Genomic DNA, 19,254 nt, shown 5'->3' with positions numbered 1-19,254 from the left:
AGGCAGTGTTTACATTTCTGGCTAGTTACATTCTTCCTAGTCCAGTGCTGTACAGTGTGCAACACTCACATTCAGAGTCTCCACGCTTTGTATGGAGACGCTGAAGGCTCCCCATTGGGATGCATTGATTCAATGCATCTCTACTAGGAGATGCAGATTGCCAGGGCGGTGTTTTGCTTTCCCATGGGAAAGCATTAGATTGTCCGAGACAGACAAATTTGCTGATCTTAGTCACAGAGGTGTAGCAAGGCGATGCTGGATAAAAGGGGAGTAAAATTACCTTTTTTAATGTAAAGAGAGGGGAGGCAGCGACCTGAATAGTGTTCCTTTAAATGTGTGTCAAAAAATGGCCAAAGCAAAGAGTACCTTCTAAGGTAGACTGATTTACTTTAGGTAGATTTCTTTTCTACTGATTAATGCACCTTTAGGTGACATATACACTTTAAAAGTTTTCTTTATAACAGTTATTTTTGGGTGGGTGTGATGACAGTATTACGATACAGGTAAATTCTCGCAAACTGGCAAACGTTATATTATTCATTAAAAAAAAAAAAACATGCCCATGTGAGCGGGTGAGGAGCCACTCTCTATCCATGGGTGATGTTCCAGTGCCAAGAATATTACCTGAAATCAAGTCACTTAATATTGTCCTTCACGTCATATGTAAGAGTTTTTGCATCCACCTGTGCATTTCCAAGTACTGTCCCCCCACTTCCACCAAGACATTACTGCTCCATTCTACGATGCACTGGTTCGTTTTCAACCTCTTCATCCACTTCCGGTGTTTTTTCTTTCTCTTTAATCTCCACAGGTGCCAGCTCATGAGGGCTCGAGATCAGCCGAAAGAGAACAGGAACTTTTCCCAGAATAGGATTGGTCTCTTGAAGACCCTGAATCCACTTGCCTAATGTCCTCTCATCTCCAGAGCTTGCCATGCACATTGCAAAGACGGGGCCTTCGTTCACTATAACCAGAGGGAGGAACGAGAGACAGACAATGAAATCATCGCCCTGCAGACTTCACAGGACAGCTTTCTAACAGGACCTATGGATTCCCTATAAACAATGTTTATGTACTATTCTCGTGAGATTGTAAAATAATCAAATCGGAGGTTTAGCACTAAACATAAAGCTGTAGTGATTTGAAAAAATGAATTGCAGAATTTAGGCTAAAATAATCAAGATGAGACTTTGCTGCCTTTGGAGAATTTTACCAATTCAGCAATTTTTAAACAAAATTTTGCATTTCTATATTTAGATAATAAAGCTTTATAGCAACTGGATAAACTAAATGAAAGATGGCAGTTCACATCCCTGCCTTCATTTCAATCACAGTATTCCTCCTATAATTTTAGTTACCTTCTCCTTTAAAACGATATTATTGCTTTTTTTCCCTTATCGGAGATGCATTCACAAAATCACAGAAAATGGCCAGCTGTCTCCCATAACATTCAGTCTTCCTCATCCTTTGCAGTCCTACATCCAGTTGAACCTTTATCCCCTTAGTGACCAGACCGTTTTTCAATTTTCTTACCGTTGAGGACCAGGGCGGTTTTTACATTTCTGCAGTGTTTGTGTTTAGCTGTAATTTTCCTCTTACTCATTTACTGTACCCACACATATTATAACAGTTTTTCTCGCCACTAAATGCTCTTTCTAAAGATACCATTATTTTAATCATATCATATAATTTACTATAAAATAAATTATAAAATATGATGAAATTATTTTTAAAAACACACTTTCTAACTTTGACCCCCAAAATCTGTTACGTATCTACAGCCGCCAAAAACACCCGTGCTAAATAGTTTCAAAATTTGGTCCTGAGTTTAGAAATACCCAATGTTAACATGTTCTTAGCTTTTTTTTTTTGTCACAAACAGTGGCCAATGTTAGCATTTACATTTGTTTGTGTGTTAAATATGCAAAAAACAATTATGAACACTAACTTTGGGCAGTGTTTGTGGCTAAGTGGCTCATAAAAAAGACTGAACGATATATATCCATAACACAGGGCAATGGAAGCATGGATTAAAAAAAGAAGTCATCAGAGTCTGTGATTTACAGAGTATGTACCAGCCTTCCACTGTTCAAGAAACAGTAAAACGTTTGGGGGCGTGGCTTGGAGGTCCGCGAACATGGCTGCCTAAACCGTGAGCTCCCCGCCGGCCTTGCACTAAACCTCACCGAACGCACAGCCAAACGCTCAAAATGGGGAAAACTCACCGCACATCAAGCGCCCAAAGACCCGCGGACACCCCGAAAAGTACTCCGAACCCCTCCATGAAGCAGTACCTCGTGGCACAGGCAGACCCGGACCAACAGGCCTCAACTGACTCCACGGCCTCGGGCTTTTCCCGCCCGCGGTCCCCACAGGGAAAACACACGCCAACGAACTCCCAACCCTCCACCCCTGAGCTGATGTCCATACTGCAACAACTACCCACAAAAGCAGACCTGAAGCAGGCAAATGCAGAACTCCGCACCTCCATCACTACAGAGCTCCACGCACTGCGAGAGGAGATACAAGGCCTCAGCCAGAAAGTGGCCCAGCATGAGGCAGACAGCGACCACATGTCTGCAGCACAGGCAGCAACCACTGACATGCTGCAATCCCATACGAAGGTACTACTGCAAATGGCACTTCACATTGAGGACCTGGATAACAGGGGTAGGAGACAGAACATCCGCATCAGGGGGGTGCCTGAGGGACTGGACAAGAATACCCCTATTCAAGCCACCTTGTCAGATCTATTTAACAGACTGCTGGCCCGCCCGCTTCAGATGCCTATAGGCTTTGTACGAGCGCATCGCGCACTTAGGCCCCAGGGACCCCCTGAAAGCCCATCCCGTGACATAATTTGCTGTCTGGAGAGCTTCCCCCTGAAAGAGGAGATCCTCCGCAAAGCCAGAAACGCAGATAAAATCTTACTGGAAGGCTCGGAGATTCACCTATTCCCCGATCTGTCCCCAGCAACCTTGGCATACAGAAGAGCGATGAAGCCCCTAACTAGACAACTGCAAACCGCCCAGCTGAGGTACCGCTGGTGTTTTCCCACAGGACTGCAGGTTGCGACTCCCAATGGCCCCTTCATGGTCCTAGGGGAGGAAGATACTCAGGCGCTCCAGAAAGAGCTACACCTGCCACCGGAGATACTACCCTGGCCGAACCCGCTGAATTTTTACACCTTTGCCCCCAGACCGCAAGGCATGGGCCCCCGTCCGCAGAGACTGAGACCACCTCGCTCACAGACGACTAGACCAGTGGGGATGCCCAACTGAAAACAGCCACGCCTGCTAGACGTCTTGGCCTCGGGACTGTTACCCTGATACCGCAGGCATGATGTGAACTTTGGACCTTACATTGGGGTGCCTCTGATGCCCCACCACTCTATGAACGTTGATGTGCCTTTTGACACAGCAAGTATTGCTAGAGCTGCGGCTCCAGATAGGGGGGGAGGGAGGACAAATAAGGGGACACTCAAGAGCTTGGAGGGGCTAGCTCAGGGGGAGGGGGGACACTATTAACCTGCTTCCTTATCGAGGGAAAGAGACGCATAATGGGCCTTATGCTCAAGAGAAGAACGAGAGATGTAGTAATACCCCATCCGTCCGATGGCTAGACCCCACAATACTAGCTCCCAGGAGCTCGCCATCAAGGCCGGGTTTTACCCGCCGGGGCGGGGGAAAAGAAGAGAGAGGGAGATAACATAGGGGGACAAGAGGATGGGAGGGAATGGAGACGAGGGTGGGGGGAGGGTCTCGTGGCAGGCCACTAGGTGACCTACACGATGGAGGTACAAGTGGGATCTATGTTGAATTGTTCTTTTTGTTATGGCTGATATCCATGTTAAAGTTACTAATGTTCTTCTAAGGTGAGGTTGACAAATATGTTTCATTCCTTGATAGATAGTGCCGTAAGCCGGGGAGACGGAAGATCCTGACTGGGTGGAGCCCCGAGAGGCCATAGTGGTCAGCGATGACCGATTTGCGAGCGCACTTGGTCCCCTGGGCCCTGCCCACTTGGGAATTCCGGGACTCCTTCGACTGCCCTACTGGAGTGAGCGACAAGTATCAGGTGAGCGGTTCCCCTCCGCCCGTTAACGGCCGGAGGGGCCCCAGCCCCCCGACGCTCTTTTCCAACACCGCTGACCACAGCGACTGTATACATACTGCCCTTGACCCTTTCCACCCCAACTACCCTATACTTCCCTGCACCCCCCTTACCCCATCCTAGCACTTGACCGCCGGACGGACAAGACAGCACTTATACACCCGACTGACAGGTCTCGGCCATGTCCACTACCCCAGCCCCCATAACGGTTCTCTCCCTCAATGCTAGGGGTTTAAACAAACCCGAGAAAAGATCGGGAGCCATGAGGGACTTCCTCTCCCATAAGGCATCCATAGTGTTTTTACAGGAGACACACTTCAGAAAGGGGTCGCGACCCACACTGACCAATCAGCACTATCCCATCGGATACTACAGTGACTTCCAGGGTGGGAAATCCAGGGGGACAGCAATACTGCTCCACAAACGCATTCCGTCCGCGTATGCGGCTATTTTATTATGTGTATCCCCTGTATATAGGCCGGTGATGTCGGGGTGGCGTCTGATGGTGTTTAAGAATGGCTCCAGGGCCAACACAAATAGTAACGGGGAAAGGGGACAACCCTGGCGTGTGCCATTGTGTATCGGAAAGGCCTTTGTTAGTACCCCGTTGACCAACACGTGTGCGGTCGGCTTGGAGTAGAGGGCTCCAATCCATCCCCGGAGGTGTGGTCCCAGACCCATATGTGTCAGCGTCCGGAACATATATTCCCAGCTGACCCTGTCAAAGGCCTTCTCCGCGTCGAGTAGGAGAAGGCCCGAGTCCGCTCCAGATTTCCTGTGCATAAGCGTGAGGGCCCTAATGGTGTTGTCCCGGGCTTCCCGGACCATCCGAAACCCACCTGGTCCGCGTGAACCAGACTGGGCACGTGTGTTTGGAGTCTGGTCGCTAGGACCTTTGCCAGAAGTTTGAGATCTGTGTTGATGAGGGAGATAGGCCGGTAGCTCCCACAGTGCCCCCGGTCCTTTCCCTCCTTGGGGATGATAGTGATATGTGCAGTGAGTGCTTGCTCGGGAAGGTCGTGTCCCTCTCTGATTGCATTAAACATGTCTACTAACGGGGAGTATAATATGTCTGCGAATCTCTTGTAGTATTTTAGGGGCAGTCCATCAGGGCCTGGGCACCTCCCGGGCTTAGAGCTTTTGATCGCAAGCGCCAGTTCCTCAGGGGTAATAGGTTCGTCCAGCTGGTCCGCTATGTCTGTTGATAGGGAGGGGAGTGTATGGGCCGAAAGGTATTCGTCTATAGAGTCACGGAGTCTGCGGGTGTGTGAGTCTGTGTGTGGCCGCGGCATCGCGTATAGTTCCGTGTAATATGCCCTAATGATCTCCTGAATCTTAGTGGGGTGCCTGTGAAGGATTCCTCCCTTGTCTCGAATGCGGTCAATGTAAGTGTCTTGCCTCTTTTTGTTGAGCATGCGCGCTAACAGTTTCCCACTCTTGTTGCCATTTACGTGGAAGAAAGCCCTGTTGCGCAATGCGGCCCTGTGGTGTTGGGAGTGCAGGAGTGTAGTCAGCTCTCTCCGTAAACTTAGCAATGTCGCCTGGTGCGTGGGGAGTTGTAGTCGTTTATTGAGGGCATCTAGGTGTTGTATGTCTGCCAGTAGTGAGGCCATGCGTGCCTCCCTCTGTCTCTTGAGGAGTGCGCCCTTTTGTATGAAATGCCCCCTAACAACACTTTTGTGTGCTTCCCACCGTATGGTGGGGGACGTTTGGGTACCATTGTGTGTGAAGTATTCTTGTAATGTAGTTTCTATGTCGGCCGTTAGTTCTGGCTTGGCCAATAGGGCCTCATTTAACCTCCATTTGGAGATCCTGGGTCTGAATAGCGGGGACTTCAGGGTGACCGACACCGGTGCATGGTCCGACCACGTTGCAGTGCCCTGGTCAGCCCGAAGTGCCAGCGGTAGGTGGTATTGTGGCATAAAAAGGTAGTCGATGCGGGTGTATGAATTATGTGGGTGTGAGTAAAAGGTATAATCCCTTTCATCGGGGTGTAGGGCTCTCCAGCAGTCCACGAGCCTTTCCCTCGCCAAGAGGGCCCTGATCGCTGTGAGATGTTGGGTGGGGACGTGAGAGCGACCCAGGGAAGAGTCCCATTTAGGGTCCAGAGCCACGTTCAGGTCTCCCCCCAGTACCAGCACTCCCTCTGTGAAACTCTTAAGGGTGCGGAGTATCCGGGCCAGGAAACTATATTGTCTACAGTTTGGGGCGTAGACGTTAGCGAAAGTGTATATTGAGCCTGCTATCTCCCCCTTTATGAAAATGTACCGTCCCTCTGGGTCGGTCATCACCCCCTTTTCTTTAAACGGAATGCGTTTGTGGAGCAGTATTGCTGTCCCCCTGGATTTCTCACCCTGGAAGTCACTGTAGTATCCGATGGGATAGTGCTGATTGGTCAGTGTGGGGCTTTCTTCCACGTAAATGGCAACAAGAGTGGGAAACTGTTAGCGCGCATGCTCAATAAAAAGAGGCAAGACACTTACATTGACCGCATTCGAGACAAGGGAGGAATCCTTCACAGGCACCCCACTAAGATTCAGGAGATTAGGGCATATTACACGGAACTATACGCGATGCCGTGGCCACACACAGACTCACACACCCGCAGACTCCGTGACTCTATAGACGAATACCTTTCGGCCCATGCACTCCCCTCCCTATCAACAGACATAGCGGACCAGCTGGACGAACCTATTACCCCTGAGGAACTGGCGCTTGCGATCAAAAGCTCTAAGCCCGGGAGGAGCCCAGGCCCTGATGGACTGCCCCTAAAATACTACAAGAGATTCGCAGACATATTATACTCCCCGTTAGTAGACATGTTTAATGCAATCAGAGAGGGACACGACCTTCCCGAGCAAGCACTCACTGCACACATCACTATCATCCCCAAGGAGGGAAAGGACCGGGGGCACTGTGGGAGCTACCGGCCTATCTCCCTCATCAACACAGATCTCAAACTTCTGGCAAAGGTCCTAGCGACCAGACTCCAAACACACGTGCCCAGTCTGGTTCACGCGGACCAGGTGGGTTTCGTGATGGGCCGGGAAGCCCGGGACAACACCATTAGGGCCCTCACGCTTATGCACAGGAAATCTGGAGCGGACTCGGGCCTTCTCCTACTCTCCACGGACGAGGAGAAGGCCTTTGACAGGGTCAGCTGGGAATATATGTTCCGGACGCTGACACATATGGGTCTGGGACCACACCTCCGGGGATGGATTGGAGCCCTCTACTCCAAGCCGACCGCACACGTGTTGGCCAACAGGGTACTAACAGAGGCCTTTCCGATACACAATGGCACACGCCAGGGTTGTCCCCTTTCCCCGTTACTATGTTACTATTTGTGTTGGCCCTGGAGCCATTCTTAAACACCATCAGACGCCACCCCGACATCACCGGCCTATATACAGGGGATACACATCATAAAATAGCCGCATACGCGGACGACCTATTATTTTTTATCACCCACCCAGAGATCTCCCTACCCAACCTAGTGCAGGCGTTCCGGGCATTTGGGCTCCTCTCGGGCTTGAAAATTAACTTTTCAAAATCTTACATCCTAAATATCAATGTACCTGCGCATAGAGCCGACCAATTGCGTAGGAGTCATAACTTCCAATGGGCTTTAGACAAAATACGCTACCTAGGCACCTGGCTGACAGCGAGCGCGACAAATTTAGACTCTGCCAACTTCACCCCACTGCTGACCCAGTTTCGAAAGGAGATGAGGGAGTGGGCCTATCCCCACATATCCTGGTTAGGTAGGGTGCAAGTCGTAAAGATGAATTTCTTACCGAGACTGCTATACCTCTTTCAGGCATTGCCCATAGTGATCCCAACTTCCTTTTTCACGACACTCCGGGGAGCACTGGGATCCTACGTTTGGGATGGGAGGAGACCCAGACTGAAACATACACTACTGTCACAACCCAAAGACAAAGGCGGTCTCGCCCTACCAGACTTTGCCTTATATTACAAAGCATGCCACCTGCAACGTGTGGTAGAGTGGTCCAAACCGGGGGTTAGCAAGCTCTGGAAAACAGCAGAGGAGTGCGACGCGGGCATACCAGCCGCCCTCCTTCCGTGGCTCCCCGCCAGGGGGTCAGGGAGGGAAACACGATACTCGACCTACACAAAAGCGACACTGACGGTGTGGCGAGGCAGTGTCGGACGACATGCCATCTCCACATACCCGTCCCCACTGCTACCCCTGGTTCATAACCCAGACTTCCCGCCGGGCCTGGACCCGAGGGCCTTCAGGGCACTAGTAAACGACCCCCTGCCTCGCCTACGACACGTCTGCACTAGACGAGGGATGAAAAACCTTACAGAACTGTGTGGGGAGACCTCCCAACCCTTCCTAACACGTTTTAAATACGAACAACTACGCAATTACATAAAGCTATTCCCACCGGACCAGGCACTCGGCAGAGATCTCACGGTCTTTGAAAGGCTATGCTCCGACCCGGACCCCTTACCACATGGGGTATCGCACCTGTACTCCCTTCTCCAGTCACAGACACCAATTGAAACACCGAATTTTATGGGTAAATGGGAGGAATCCCTGAACCAAACCTTTAGCGCCCTGGAATGGGAGAAGATGTGTAATATCATACACCACTGCTCCATATTCAGCAAGAGCCAAGAGACAGCCTATAAATTGCTCACACGCTGGTATCGCACACCAGCCACAGCACATCACATAGACAAGAATGAGTCTCGCCTCTGCTGGAGGTGTGAAAAGGTGATAGGCACACTCAGACATATCTGGTGGGATTGCGAACTGATACAACCCTTCTGGCACACAATTCACACTATTATAACCCGCTTTTCGGACAATCCCCCACCATTTGAACCGGCAGCTATGCTGCTCCACCACACAAACATCTCCACATCCAAATATAAAAAAAAATCGCTCACGATCCGGATCATAAACATAGCAAAGCAGACGATCCCAAGGTACTGGAAAACGAAAGAGACCCCGTCCCTACCCTTATGGTTTGCCCAAATGGAAGACCTCAGAGCCATAGAGGAACTCACTATGTACGCGGCTGGAACGCAACAACAGACATATCTAGACATCTGGACGCAGTGGATACTGACGACTGCGAAACCAGAATTTCAGACGATACTGACGAGTCTAACACCTAAGAGCCCAAGACCGACTGATACGGAGACAACACACTAACCCTACTCCTCCTTCCCTACCCGACCCTATCCCCCCCCCAATCCCCTTCCCAATTAATACGCACCGACCAGAAAAGTGCGGAGCCATAACCTAGTACAAGAGGCTTAATTAGGTTGGTTACCCGACAGAGATAGGTAGATGCTGCAGAAGAGATCGACTATTCCCATATGTTATACCAGGATCTCACAGAGTCCATATGACCTGGAATTTACGCTACAGGTTAGGATTAGTCTCAATCTTCTGACATGAATGAAGCTAAAAGATTTCATTGTTGCCCGGTCCATTAGACAGGACCGCTTACTATGGTTAAGGACCTGCGAGTCCAATGTTATTGCGGGCCTGCGCGCCCAACCAAACATGATAAATATTGTGTCTTATACTTTCTTATGTTCTGACACATGTTGTGTCCTATATAATTGATCTACATGCAACTAGAGACCTGCGAGTCTCACATTGACCCGTCTATATGGTAATAAAAATCATATTTACAAAAAAATAAAAAATAAAAAAGACTGAACATATCCCATTTGCAATACCTTGGGTTGTCTACTTTTATAAATGGTATGCCATCATAGGGTAATTCTCATTCCAGGGCTACCATATGCTCTTCAAAGGCAACATAGGCCCAAAAAAACTAACATGGAAAAGGGGGAAGCCCTACATTTGACCCCTGTAAGTTTGCAATAACCCATAAAATCTGAACATTGGGGGCACTGTTGTACTCGGGAGATGTTGATGAACACATATTGGGGTGTTCTTTGTCAGTAACACATAACAGGAACTGAGAATCCATGCCTAAAGTACAATGTGAGAGAAAAAATGACTGGTGCATGGAAAGTGTTAAAATAGCACTATTTGAAATACCCTAGGGTGTCTACCTTTCAGAAATATATGGTTTGATGGGGGTAAATTACATTGGCCGGCTTCAAAAATGTCCCAAATAGGACATGGGTGCATGATGACCAGCTGTGAAAATTCCAAGCTGGAAAACTGGAATGCTCACCATCCAAATAAGGTATTTTAGTCCCCAGAAAACCTGACACACCTATACATGGGGGGTATCACTGTACTCAGGAGATACTGCTGAACAGGTATTGGGGTGTTCTTTGGCAGTAACACTTAACCCCTTAAGGACACATGACATGTGTGACATGTCACGATTCCCTTTTATTCCAGAAGTTTGGTCCTTAAGGGGTTAAAGTTCTCTGTACATGTATGTTGCCTTTGAGACCGTATTACACAAAAACTGCACTATTACTGGTGATTTCATAGTTGTGATAGGTTTTACTGTTTTAAACACTCATATTTGTGTTCAGCGAAGTCTCCCGAGTATAACAATAGCCCCCATGTACAGGATTTATGGTGTTTTGGAAAGATACAGGGCTTGCCCAATTTAGTTTGCCAGATTAGTTTGCTGGGTCTGTGTTGCCTTTTGAGACCATATGGTATCCCAGGAATGTGGAAAAAACACCATCATGGCATACCATTTTCAAATGTAGACAACCCAGGGAATTCAAAATGCGGTATTTCCAGTCTTTTTTTTTTTTACAATTTATATTATATATATACCTAGTACGTCCATGGTCGTTAAGGGGATATACATAGAATGAAATTATATATATATATATATATATTTATTTATTTATTTATTTTTTTATATCAAAATACAGTTAGAATAAAAATTACATGTATAAAAAAAATAATTATTGTTACAGTTTAATTATTTTTAGAATATATATATAGTTATATATTATATATATATACACACGTATGTAATTTGACTCTAAGTGTATTTTTTTATTAATAAATGTTTATGTTAATATATGTATGTATATATAAAATACACTTAGTATGAAATTATATGAGAGAGAGAGAGAGATCTTTAATTTATAAAACTTAATTTTTGTCAGTTCAGGCAGCACTATGAACACTTATTGCGGCCATGTAATCACCCTTTTAGAGCGGTCACATGGGCCCTGGGGGTTCTAATTTGCAGAGGGGGTACCCCTCGAGGCACTCAGTACAGGCAGAGCATCTGAAGCCTGCCTGATGGCTTCCGATGCTCTGCTCTACACTGCAGAGCGCCATGTGGGGCAACCTGGAAGTGATCGCTCCAGGGAGAGCGACCACTCCGGTGCCCAGCAGTGAGGGGACGCGGGGGAGAGGTATTGTACGATGCCTCGACATCGAGGCATCGTGCAATACCCAAAGAGCAGCTGGAAGCGATCACAATCACTTCCAGTGCTCAAATTTGCCGCGGATCGTTTTTTGTACCCTATTAAAAATAAAACCATTTTGTTTTCATGCAGGCTGTGTCAGTCACAGTCAGAGGAGGTGTGGCTAGGGCTGCATAAACAGAAACAAAAGTGATTTAACTCCTAAATGGCAGAAAATTGAGCAGTGAGACTGCAGGGGCATGATCTATACAGCAAAACTGCTTAATTAAGCTAAGCTTGTATTGGTGACTATAGTGTCCCTTTAAGCATTTCAAATCATGCCACACTACCTTTCCAAGAACAAAAAGCTTATTTTCAGTGTATTCTCTGGGGTTGTCACGTATTTCCATCTATGGATGCAGTTTTTTTCCTCCGGTTATCCTCATTTTACCTGGCTTCTAGTGGAATGTATCTGACTGGCAGACCCCTGAGCATTCTATGCTCCAGTTAGATATATAGTCTACGTGGACGGGTAAGTTCAGATATTCAGGATGTAGGTTTGTAACGCTTATCAGTATGATAACAATCCACGTGTGCTACTCTTGGAAAGCTGAATTTGTGTTTAGTGACGCATTCAATTGTCTACATGGGCTTTGCCCTGGATCTGGAAGTCAAATCTGGTGACTTGTTAAATATGTCCAAAGGTGAACTAGATCGTTGCACAATACAAATCACATACTAAATGTAGTGCACGTTATCTTAATGCTTCTCTCTTATTAGTTTGATTGAGTAGTAGAAAGGCACCTATTTTTTTAATGGATTATACAAATAATATATAAAAATAATAAGCAGTCCTACTCATCACATGGGCTGCTCTCACTTTACACTGCATGAATCACTGTTTGGTGAAATGGGTTTTGTGCAGCAATCAGAGCTTCCAGGTAGGAGAGAGCTCGGCCCTATGCGGATATCTTGGACAGAACTAATATAGGTAGACAACAGTGTAAATCAATATTTCTTACCTTCCTCCACATCAAAGGTGTTCTCTTCAGAAAAATCTCTTTCGAGGTCTAGATCTAGGCTAATAGGATAGTAAAGACTTCTCTCGGGGTCCACCTCCACCTGTAAGGGAGTTATGATTAGATTTCTATAAGCACAGAGAATAGCCCCATGTACCCGGAAGCACCATACTCACCTCCTTCTTTATGGTTGAAGGGTCAGCACGCAGAACATAATAATACACACAGGTCTTTCTTAGCCACAAGGGATGAGGCCCTTCCACCAAGACAGGCATGGTGGTGTCATGTTCAGCAAGGAGGGCAACTTGATCTGGAGACTGGATACCTGTTAACAGCATAAAGAACAGTTCTGATGCAAAGTGGAGGAATAAGCAGTACTGGTTCTCATGGTGACTATTTAAATTTTAGCAGTTTGCCTTTCACGGACCTTCTTAATGGTTCAGATCACAGAGGAAGACATTGAAAGATATTTAGGCATCAAATAATTAGCAAACGGCTCAAGACAACCATATATCGATCACTGAAAACCTTCTACTACTGCAAAAGAACCTTAAAATCCAAGAAGTTCACGTGCACACTTTTTCCACACTTGTTTTACTTATCCTTGCATGAAAAATATTTCCTCCTTCTGCTTTTCTAACTTCTACTTTGTTTTAAGTTTCTACAATATGAGCCCAAACCTTATGACTGAGTCAAAGAGAAGAACATACCAACAATATACGTATTCTCCTGCCCTTCCCCATCCTCTATCTCTTCTGTGGAGGGCATCTGAAAGAAGAAAAAACAAAATGGTCAGCCTTTACACAAGGCTGGAAGGTACTTCATAAAGTGGTGTCCACGGTGCTCACCTGATACACAGTAGTACGTGCATCTTTATCTGCTGTTATACGCTGGAGGCAAGCCTTTGATAGGTCTACAGGGTCAGCTAATGTTTCAGGAACTGGGAAAGGATTAGTATGCTTGAACCGAGGAAACCAGTACATTAACCTCTGGTATTTTCTCATGGGATGACTGCGATCTCCAAATATCTGCAGCAGAAGGAATCGAGTCTGGCTGTTAGGGGTAATGCCTACAGAGAAAAAAATAGGTTATTATGGCATTCTGTGCCATGTTCCACGTGATAGTTATGTTACATAGGAATAGCTAATCCTTCAATCAATGCTTAGAGAAGAATTATATCAAGTAAAAAGGAAATTATGGGGGATTGTCAAGGCAAACTTTAATTTCGGGTAAAAACAGTAAAACTGAAAAAGGAAATGCACAACTCAAATTTTTCAAACTTTTGCTGTTTTGGTCTAAAATTAGAATGACATCATAGAAATATAGTGTGACGGCAGATAAGAACCATTCAGCCCATCTAGTCTGCCCAATTTGTAAAATACTTTCTGTAAGGAAACCTGGTATATCCAATACCCATTCGGTAGTTTCCTCCCGAACGGCCAGAGTAGCATTGAATTATAACGCTCCATTCGACAAAATAAAATAAGTAATTCCCATACGAATAACAGCTTCCCAAGTAGATTCCCTTAGTAAAGCAGACAGGTACCCAAACATCAGCCGAAGTCTAGATGAAGGGTATAACAGAACACAGGTTTAATGATGCGACACTGGCTTTTATGCAAGTCCCCGTGCAAGGGGACCTCCCACATACAGCCAATTATAAACAGAGAAATAGTTAAACACTCCCTGTACAAACATATAATTCCCTCCCCTAGACCTGGAGATAATTAAGGCTGATAACGTAGTAACTTCATTATCGCCAGGCAAAAAAATCTCAATTTTCCCCAACTTTTAGAACACCACTTAAAACATAAGGTAACCCCACAAAAGTCATATACCCTGATAGCCCTGATCTGGGTGACCAACATATCCAAAAATCACCCAGATCAGTTCAGGGGTTTTCGAATTTCATGGATATCTTAGTTGACCGGTCACCCACGAGGCTCCTGCCGAAAACAGTTCCACAAGTTTTAGTGGTTTTGCTGGTCTCATTCGAAAACTCTTAAAAAGTGAATAAATCCACAAACGGTTCCCCCTGGCTCCTAGCAGTGATTGTTACCCTCATTTGAATACTCAAAAGTACCGAACAGCGCTCTTATTGCTGTTCGGGAAATGAAGATCCAGTGTGTTGCTGGACCGGTGTTCGGGAAGTCGAGAGTCCGATTTTAGTTTCAGGCACTAAACAACCACGTCCCGCTGCCTTTTTTTTAGCACAAACAAGGGAGAGGGCTTAGTTGAGGTACGCTTTGAAGTTAACGAGCCAGGGGGTTGTCTCTGTTCGGTAGTTACATCTACCAAACGAAGGGAAATAAAATAAACCAAATGACAGTGATTTCTTCACACTTGCATTAGTCCCTGGCTTTATCTTATATCTAGGATAGCCTTATGCCTACCCCACACATGCTTAAACTCCTTCACTGTGTTAACCTCTGCCACTTCAGCTGGAAGGCTATTCCATGCATCCACTACCCTCTCAGTAAAGTAATACTTCCTGATATTATTTTTAAACCTTTGCAAGAATCAGGAAGAAAAACTAAACACAACAGCAAATTCACATAGTTCACTCCTTATCTTTCTTCTATGACTAACTCCACGTTCCTAAACATGCTTTTTTGGGCATTACCATAGTTCTCCATCTGCTCCAGCACTCTGATGGCGCATTCTTGCTGCCGTGGATAGTGGTTGAACATTCTCTGGATGTAATTTTGAGAGACAAAGACCTCTTTAGGAAACACATCAAGGAGCTTGTTGTAGACTTCTAGATCTTTCTCTACTCCAAATTCCGGCATCCACTTGAGAGCAGCTTCAATTAGCTCCACGTGACCTCGTCGCCGGATGTCTCGGTTACAGAACAGATCGAGCACCTCAACAAAAGAGGCTTTGCTCCGCTGTTCTTGGTCAAACACATCTTCATATGTTATCAGAGAGCTTTGTGATTTGGTCTGGGGCGGGCGCCTTGAGGGAGGTGTATGCAGAGTACGACACGCCTAGAACAAAAAGGAGAGCATAGATAAAGTATGGGCATAATATACAATTATTCTCATGATCAAGAACAATATAGCTTCTCACATTTATATCATATAAATGTCTCTCTCTCTCCGGAGGGCACAATGCGATCAGCTTTAGTTAAGTCACTAATTCTTCCAATGCAGCTAAAAATCATGAAACTGCTCACCAAACCTACCTACCCACCAACCAATGGTGGTTGGTGCCTGGACGTTGAAAGGAAGGAGGAGATCTTCTCATCTCAATTTATTACCCTATCTGCTCTAACGCCTGTGGTTCAATGCATGCACAAGCTGTAGACACAGCATGGATGTATTTTAGAGGGCAAAGGAGCAGTCTTATAACTGTACTGATGGTTATAAGGACATAATAACAGAGGTCCTCTCCAGTGATCACAGGTTGTCAGGTCACTTAAATAAAAATAAATATTAACACGTACCACTGGATTCTGTGTTATCCTGAATACCTGATGGGTTTATCCACAGAATGGAGCACAGTGGCAAGGGTTAAATAATACTATATTATTATATCAGAATGTCCATTCAAACAAGTGTGTGAAAGTCGAGAATATATATATATATTCATTCATTAAGACTGCATTATAAAGGTGCATATTCTCACCTGGGTCCTGTGTGGTTCTGTAGAATGCAGCCATTTTGCATTAACACACAGCTGGCGTGCAAGGAATAAATAACGTAGACTTTTCATCTTAACAGATCTATATTCCGGGATAGAAAGAAACATGGTTAAAGGTACATATACTCATTGAACTTTACATAATTGAAAGCACAAAACATCACGTAAAGATTCAAAATATACATAACGGTGTGAAAAAAGGGAGTACAGTACTGATGCGGCTCACAGCCGACAAAGCACCAGAAAGTGAATTCAGGCATCAGGAAGATGATGTGGTGACCGCGAGAAACAGTTTCAGGTAGGTCAACCTACCTTCCACAGCACCCTATGGCCACTGGACCCTAAGCAAAGATGTCTCCTTTGGGGTCTTGCAAAATACGTGTAGACCTTGAAAGTGATAGATACGCTTTTAGGGCTATAATAAGTTGAATGCAAAGATTAAAATATGTTTGTTTTGTAAAAAAAGTGTCAGCATTAAATAGGATTTCTATTTTCCAAATAATAAAATGTAATAATTATTTATTATGGATACTATCAAAATAATTAAATACACACCTAAAAATAAAAGAGACATGACTATCACAGAAGTACTTCAGGTTGGCAGATCCACCACGTTTTCATGAGCACATTTAAGTTATGCATATTGAAAGAAACATACAAAGTGCAATATGCGGAATTCAAACAATGCAGGTAAATCAAGTTATCAAACAATTGAGGAATCCTGCAGAATTTCAATTCTACATACATGCAGTGCCTATCAACAAGCATGATGAAAGGAACACTAATGCATTAGGAATACAAACCTGTATTCATTAACGCTTTCTTGTCATGGGCCCCCTTTATAGCGGAGTATTGGGGACATGATGCACATCCAAGATTTGGCAGAGGAATGCACTGCATCAATGCTCTCCTATGGGGGTTTCCGCATCATGTTTTACTTGGTCAGTGCAGCTAAAGCCCCTCTACCAGCGGTCAGTGTGACGGCCATCAGAGGAGCGTTTAACCCCTTAAAGACCAAACTTCTTGAATAAAAGGGAATCATGACATGTCACGTGTGCTTAAGGGGTTAACCCTTCATGGTAAACATTGTCATTTCTACAAAACAGCAATGTTTTACCTTAAAGGATTGAAGTGACAGGACCACTGCACCCAGGTCAATTCACTGACATGAAGATGCCCTCCTTGAATTTATTGGTCCTGTAAGACTAGGAAAATGGTGGATCAGCCCACCCTAGATGCAATATATAGAGGGCCTGGATACACATAATGTAACATTGTTGTAAATATACACACGTGTGTACCTATGACCTATACAAAAATAATATGTCAAGCCCTTTAACTGCTGTATAGAGTAGATGGCTGTGTAGTGTTCACTGCTTCCTGCATGGAGCTAAATTCAATATGTAGCGTAAATACATGGATTACAGGACTATATAGCACACAGCACCAGACCTGCATATATACCCAGCTCAGTGTCCCTCTAACACTCCACAGGGCGCCGCCATCTTGGGGGTGGAAGGACGGATGTCGCGTGATGCCATTTCCGGGACGCTGCAAACTACAACTTCCATGATTCTCTGTGAGCCGTGGCGCGAATAGAGCTCCTGGGACTTGTAGTTCGGTTATCCTGATATCTTCCCATTAAAACCCCATACAGATGGTGTGTAGTGAAAAAAAAATGCAAGGACTACAAATCCTATCAGCCTCAGACAAACAATTACCCATAAATAATAACCAGTGTTAACCAGTCACTCACAACCAAATGGCTGCAGTTATTTAAAGCCATCCAAATATATAAAGAAATCAAAGCACTATCGGGATATTTAATAGTGTTTGGTTTTGGGGGAATTTAATGTGAATTAGAGAGTTAATTGTTCCCAATTCTAACATCATGCAGTGAATATAAATTAGTACAAGTTCAGGCGGAAACAATCAATCAGTGAATATAGCGGAGAATCTTCTCATATTGGGTAATTTTTGCCAAAATTTTGCAATTCGGATTTTCATTTCTTGCAATTTGCAGTTTAGTAAATGACATCCACCGGTTTCTACTTCATTATTTTATTTACCGGACAGTGCGTATGTTAGTGAATAACCTTGTGAAGAAATGCTTAGAAAACATGCGTAGGAAAAAGCAAAATATAGTCATCATCAGGATCTCTTTATTAAAATTAAAGGGACATAACCACTACAGCATGCCCCGAAGGACGGCAGAAAACTGGCCAGTGTGTTGGGCCAACATAGCAATTGTCCACCTAAATTATCCCTGCTCTGTTATATTCATTTGATTGCAGCTCTCATACAATTCTAAAAGGCAATTTCGTTGCCCACTGCAGTGTATATTTTGAGAAGGCGAGATGGATTAACTGCCACAGCAACTTTTGTTAAAAGGGACACTAGGCACCCAGACCACTTTATCTCAATGAAGTGTTCTGGGCTAAGTGTACCTGTCCCCTTTACCCTGCAACAGTAATTATTGTTATTTAAAAAAAAAAAATGGAATAATACCCTTGCAGGGTTAACTCCACCTCTGGTGGCCGTCTAAGAAACAGCCTCTGGAGGCTCTTTCAAGTTCCTTAGAGTACTGGTTGCCTGACGCTGAACATCCTCAGACTCTGCATGAGGCCATCCAGCTGCAGCTAAAACCCCATAAGAAAGCATTGACTATAGGGAAGTCCCAATGCGCATTAGGTCCTCTCCTGCCAGCTGAGAGCCTGACCCAGCATCGAGGGATATCGCCATGGAATTAGGTAAGTGACACATTTGTAACCTTTTATCGGCTGCGGGGGGTATAACTTCTAGCCTGGGAGAGCTGTCACAAAAGGGTTGTGGTCTGCAGCTTCACAACATTCTATTCTGGATTATAATAGCGGGAGGTGCATTGGGGTGTCTGTTGTCAGTGTATTACGAGTGACGACGCAGGTATTTATTCAGCGCCTTTGCTTGCCCGGCATTTTGTGTTTCTACATGGGCTGGTGATGCCCAATAATAATATTCTCCAGGCCAAGTCTAGCCCACTGGGATATTTCCCAGGATACTGCCGCATCAAGGACTGACCAGGCTTGTACGGAGTCCGTGCTGGTGTTTACAGTGGCTACACATGAGATAAGAAGAGTGCTTGTGACATTCATCA

At 45.3% G+C, this 19,254-nt stretch overlaps 1 protein-coding gene across 4 annotated transcripts; it reads right to left on the bottom strand.

The window, feature by feature from the left end:
• Positions 1–704: 704 nt before the first annotated feature.
• On the bottom strand, positions 705–17,653 carry ECSIT (ECSIT signaling integrator). 4 transcript variants are annotated; one of them, XM_063445953.1, is made up of 8 exons: positions 17,586–17,653; positions 16,107–16,203; positions 15,103–15,466; positions 13,328–13,548; positions 13,190–13,247; positions 12,656–12,804; positions 12,483–12,582; positions 705–964 (listed from the first exon to the last, which is right to left on the bottom strand). In XM_063445953.1, the coding sequence occupies exons 2-8, from the start codon at positions 16,191–16,193 to the stop codon at positions 726–728; spliced, it is 1,218 nt and encodes a 405-aa protein (XP_063302023.1). In that variant the 5' UTR covers positions 16,194–16,203; positions 17,586–17,653; the 3' UTR covers positions 705–725. The 4 variants fall into 4 exon arrangements, with proteins under 4 accessions (XP_063302023.1, XP_063302021.1, XP_063302022.1 ...); XM_063445951.1 differs by having other exon boundaries at positions 17,574–17,646; XM_063445952.1 differs by having other exon boundaries at positions 16,107–16,211; positions 17,575–17,633.
• Positions 17,654–19,254: the final 1,601 nt, after the last annotated feature.

This window comes from Pelobates fuscus, chromosome 3 (assembly GCF_036172605.1).
Source record: "Pelobates fuscus isolate aPelFus1 chromosome 3, aPelFus1.pri, whole genome shotgun sequence".
NCBI classification, from domain to species: domain Eukaryota; kingdom Metazoa; phylum Chordata; class Amphibia; order Anura; family Pelobatidae; genus Pelobates; species Pelobates fuscus.
This window is presented reverse-complemented; position numbering and strand designations above follow the sequence as displayed.

What these genes read in the sequence shown, in the direction of transcription:
- ECSIT (XM_063445953.1), bottom strand. Translation starts at nt 16,193, where the DNA reads ATGAAAAGTCTACGTTATTTATTCCTTGCACGCCAGCTGTGTGTTAAT. An exon ending in CAGAACCACACAGGACCCAG is followed by an intron (nt 15,467 to 16,106) that starts GTGAGAATATGC and finishes TTTTTGTTCTAG; the next exon opens with GCGTGTCGTACTCTGCATAC. An exon ending in CTTCAACCATAAAGAAGGAG is followed by an intron (nt 12,583 to 12,655) that starts GTGAGTATGGTG and finishes ACTCCCTTACAG; the next exon opens with GTGGAGGTGGACCCCGAGAG.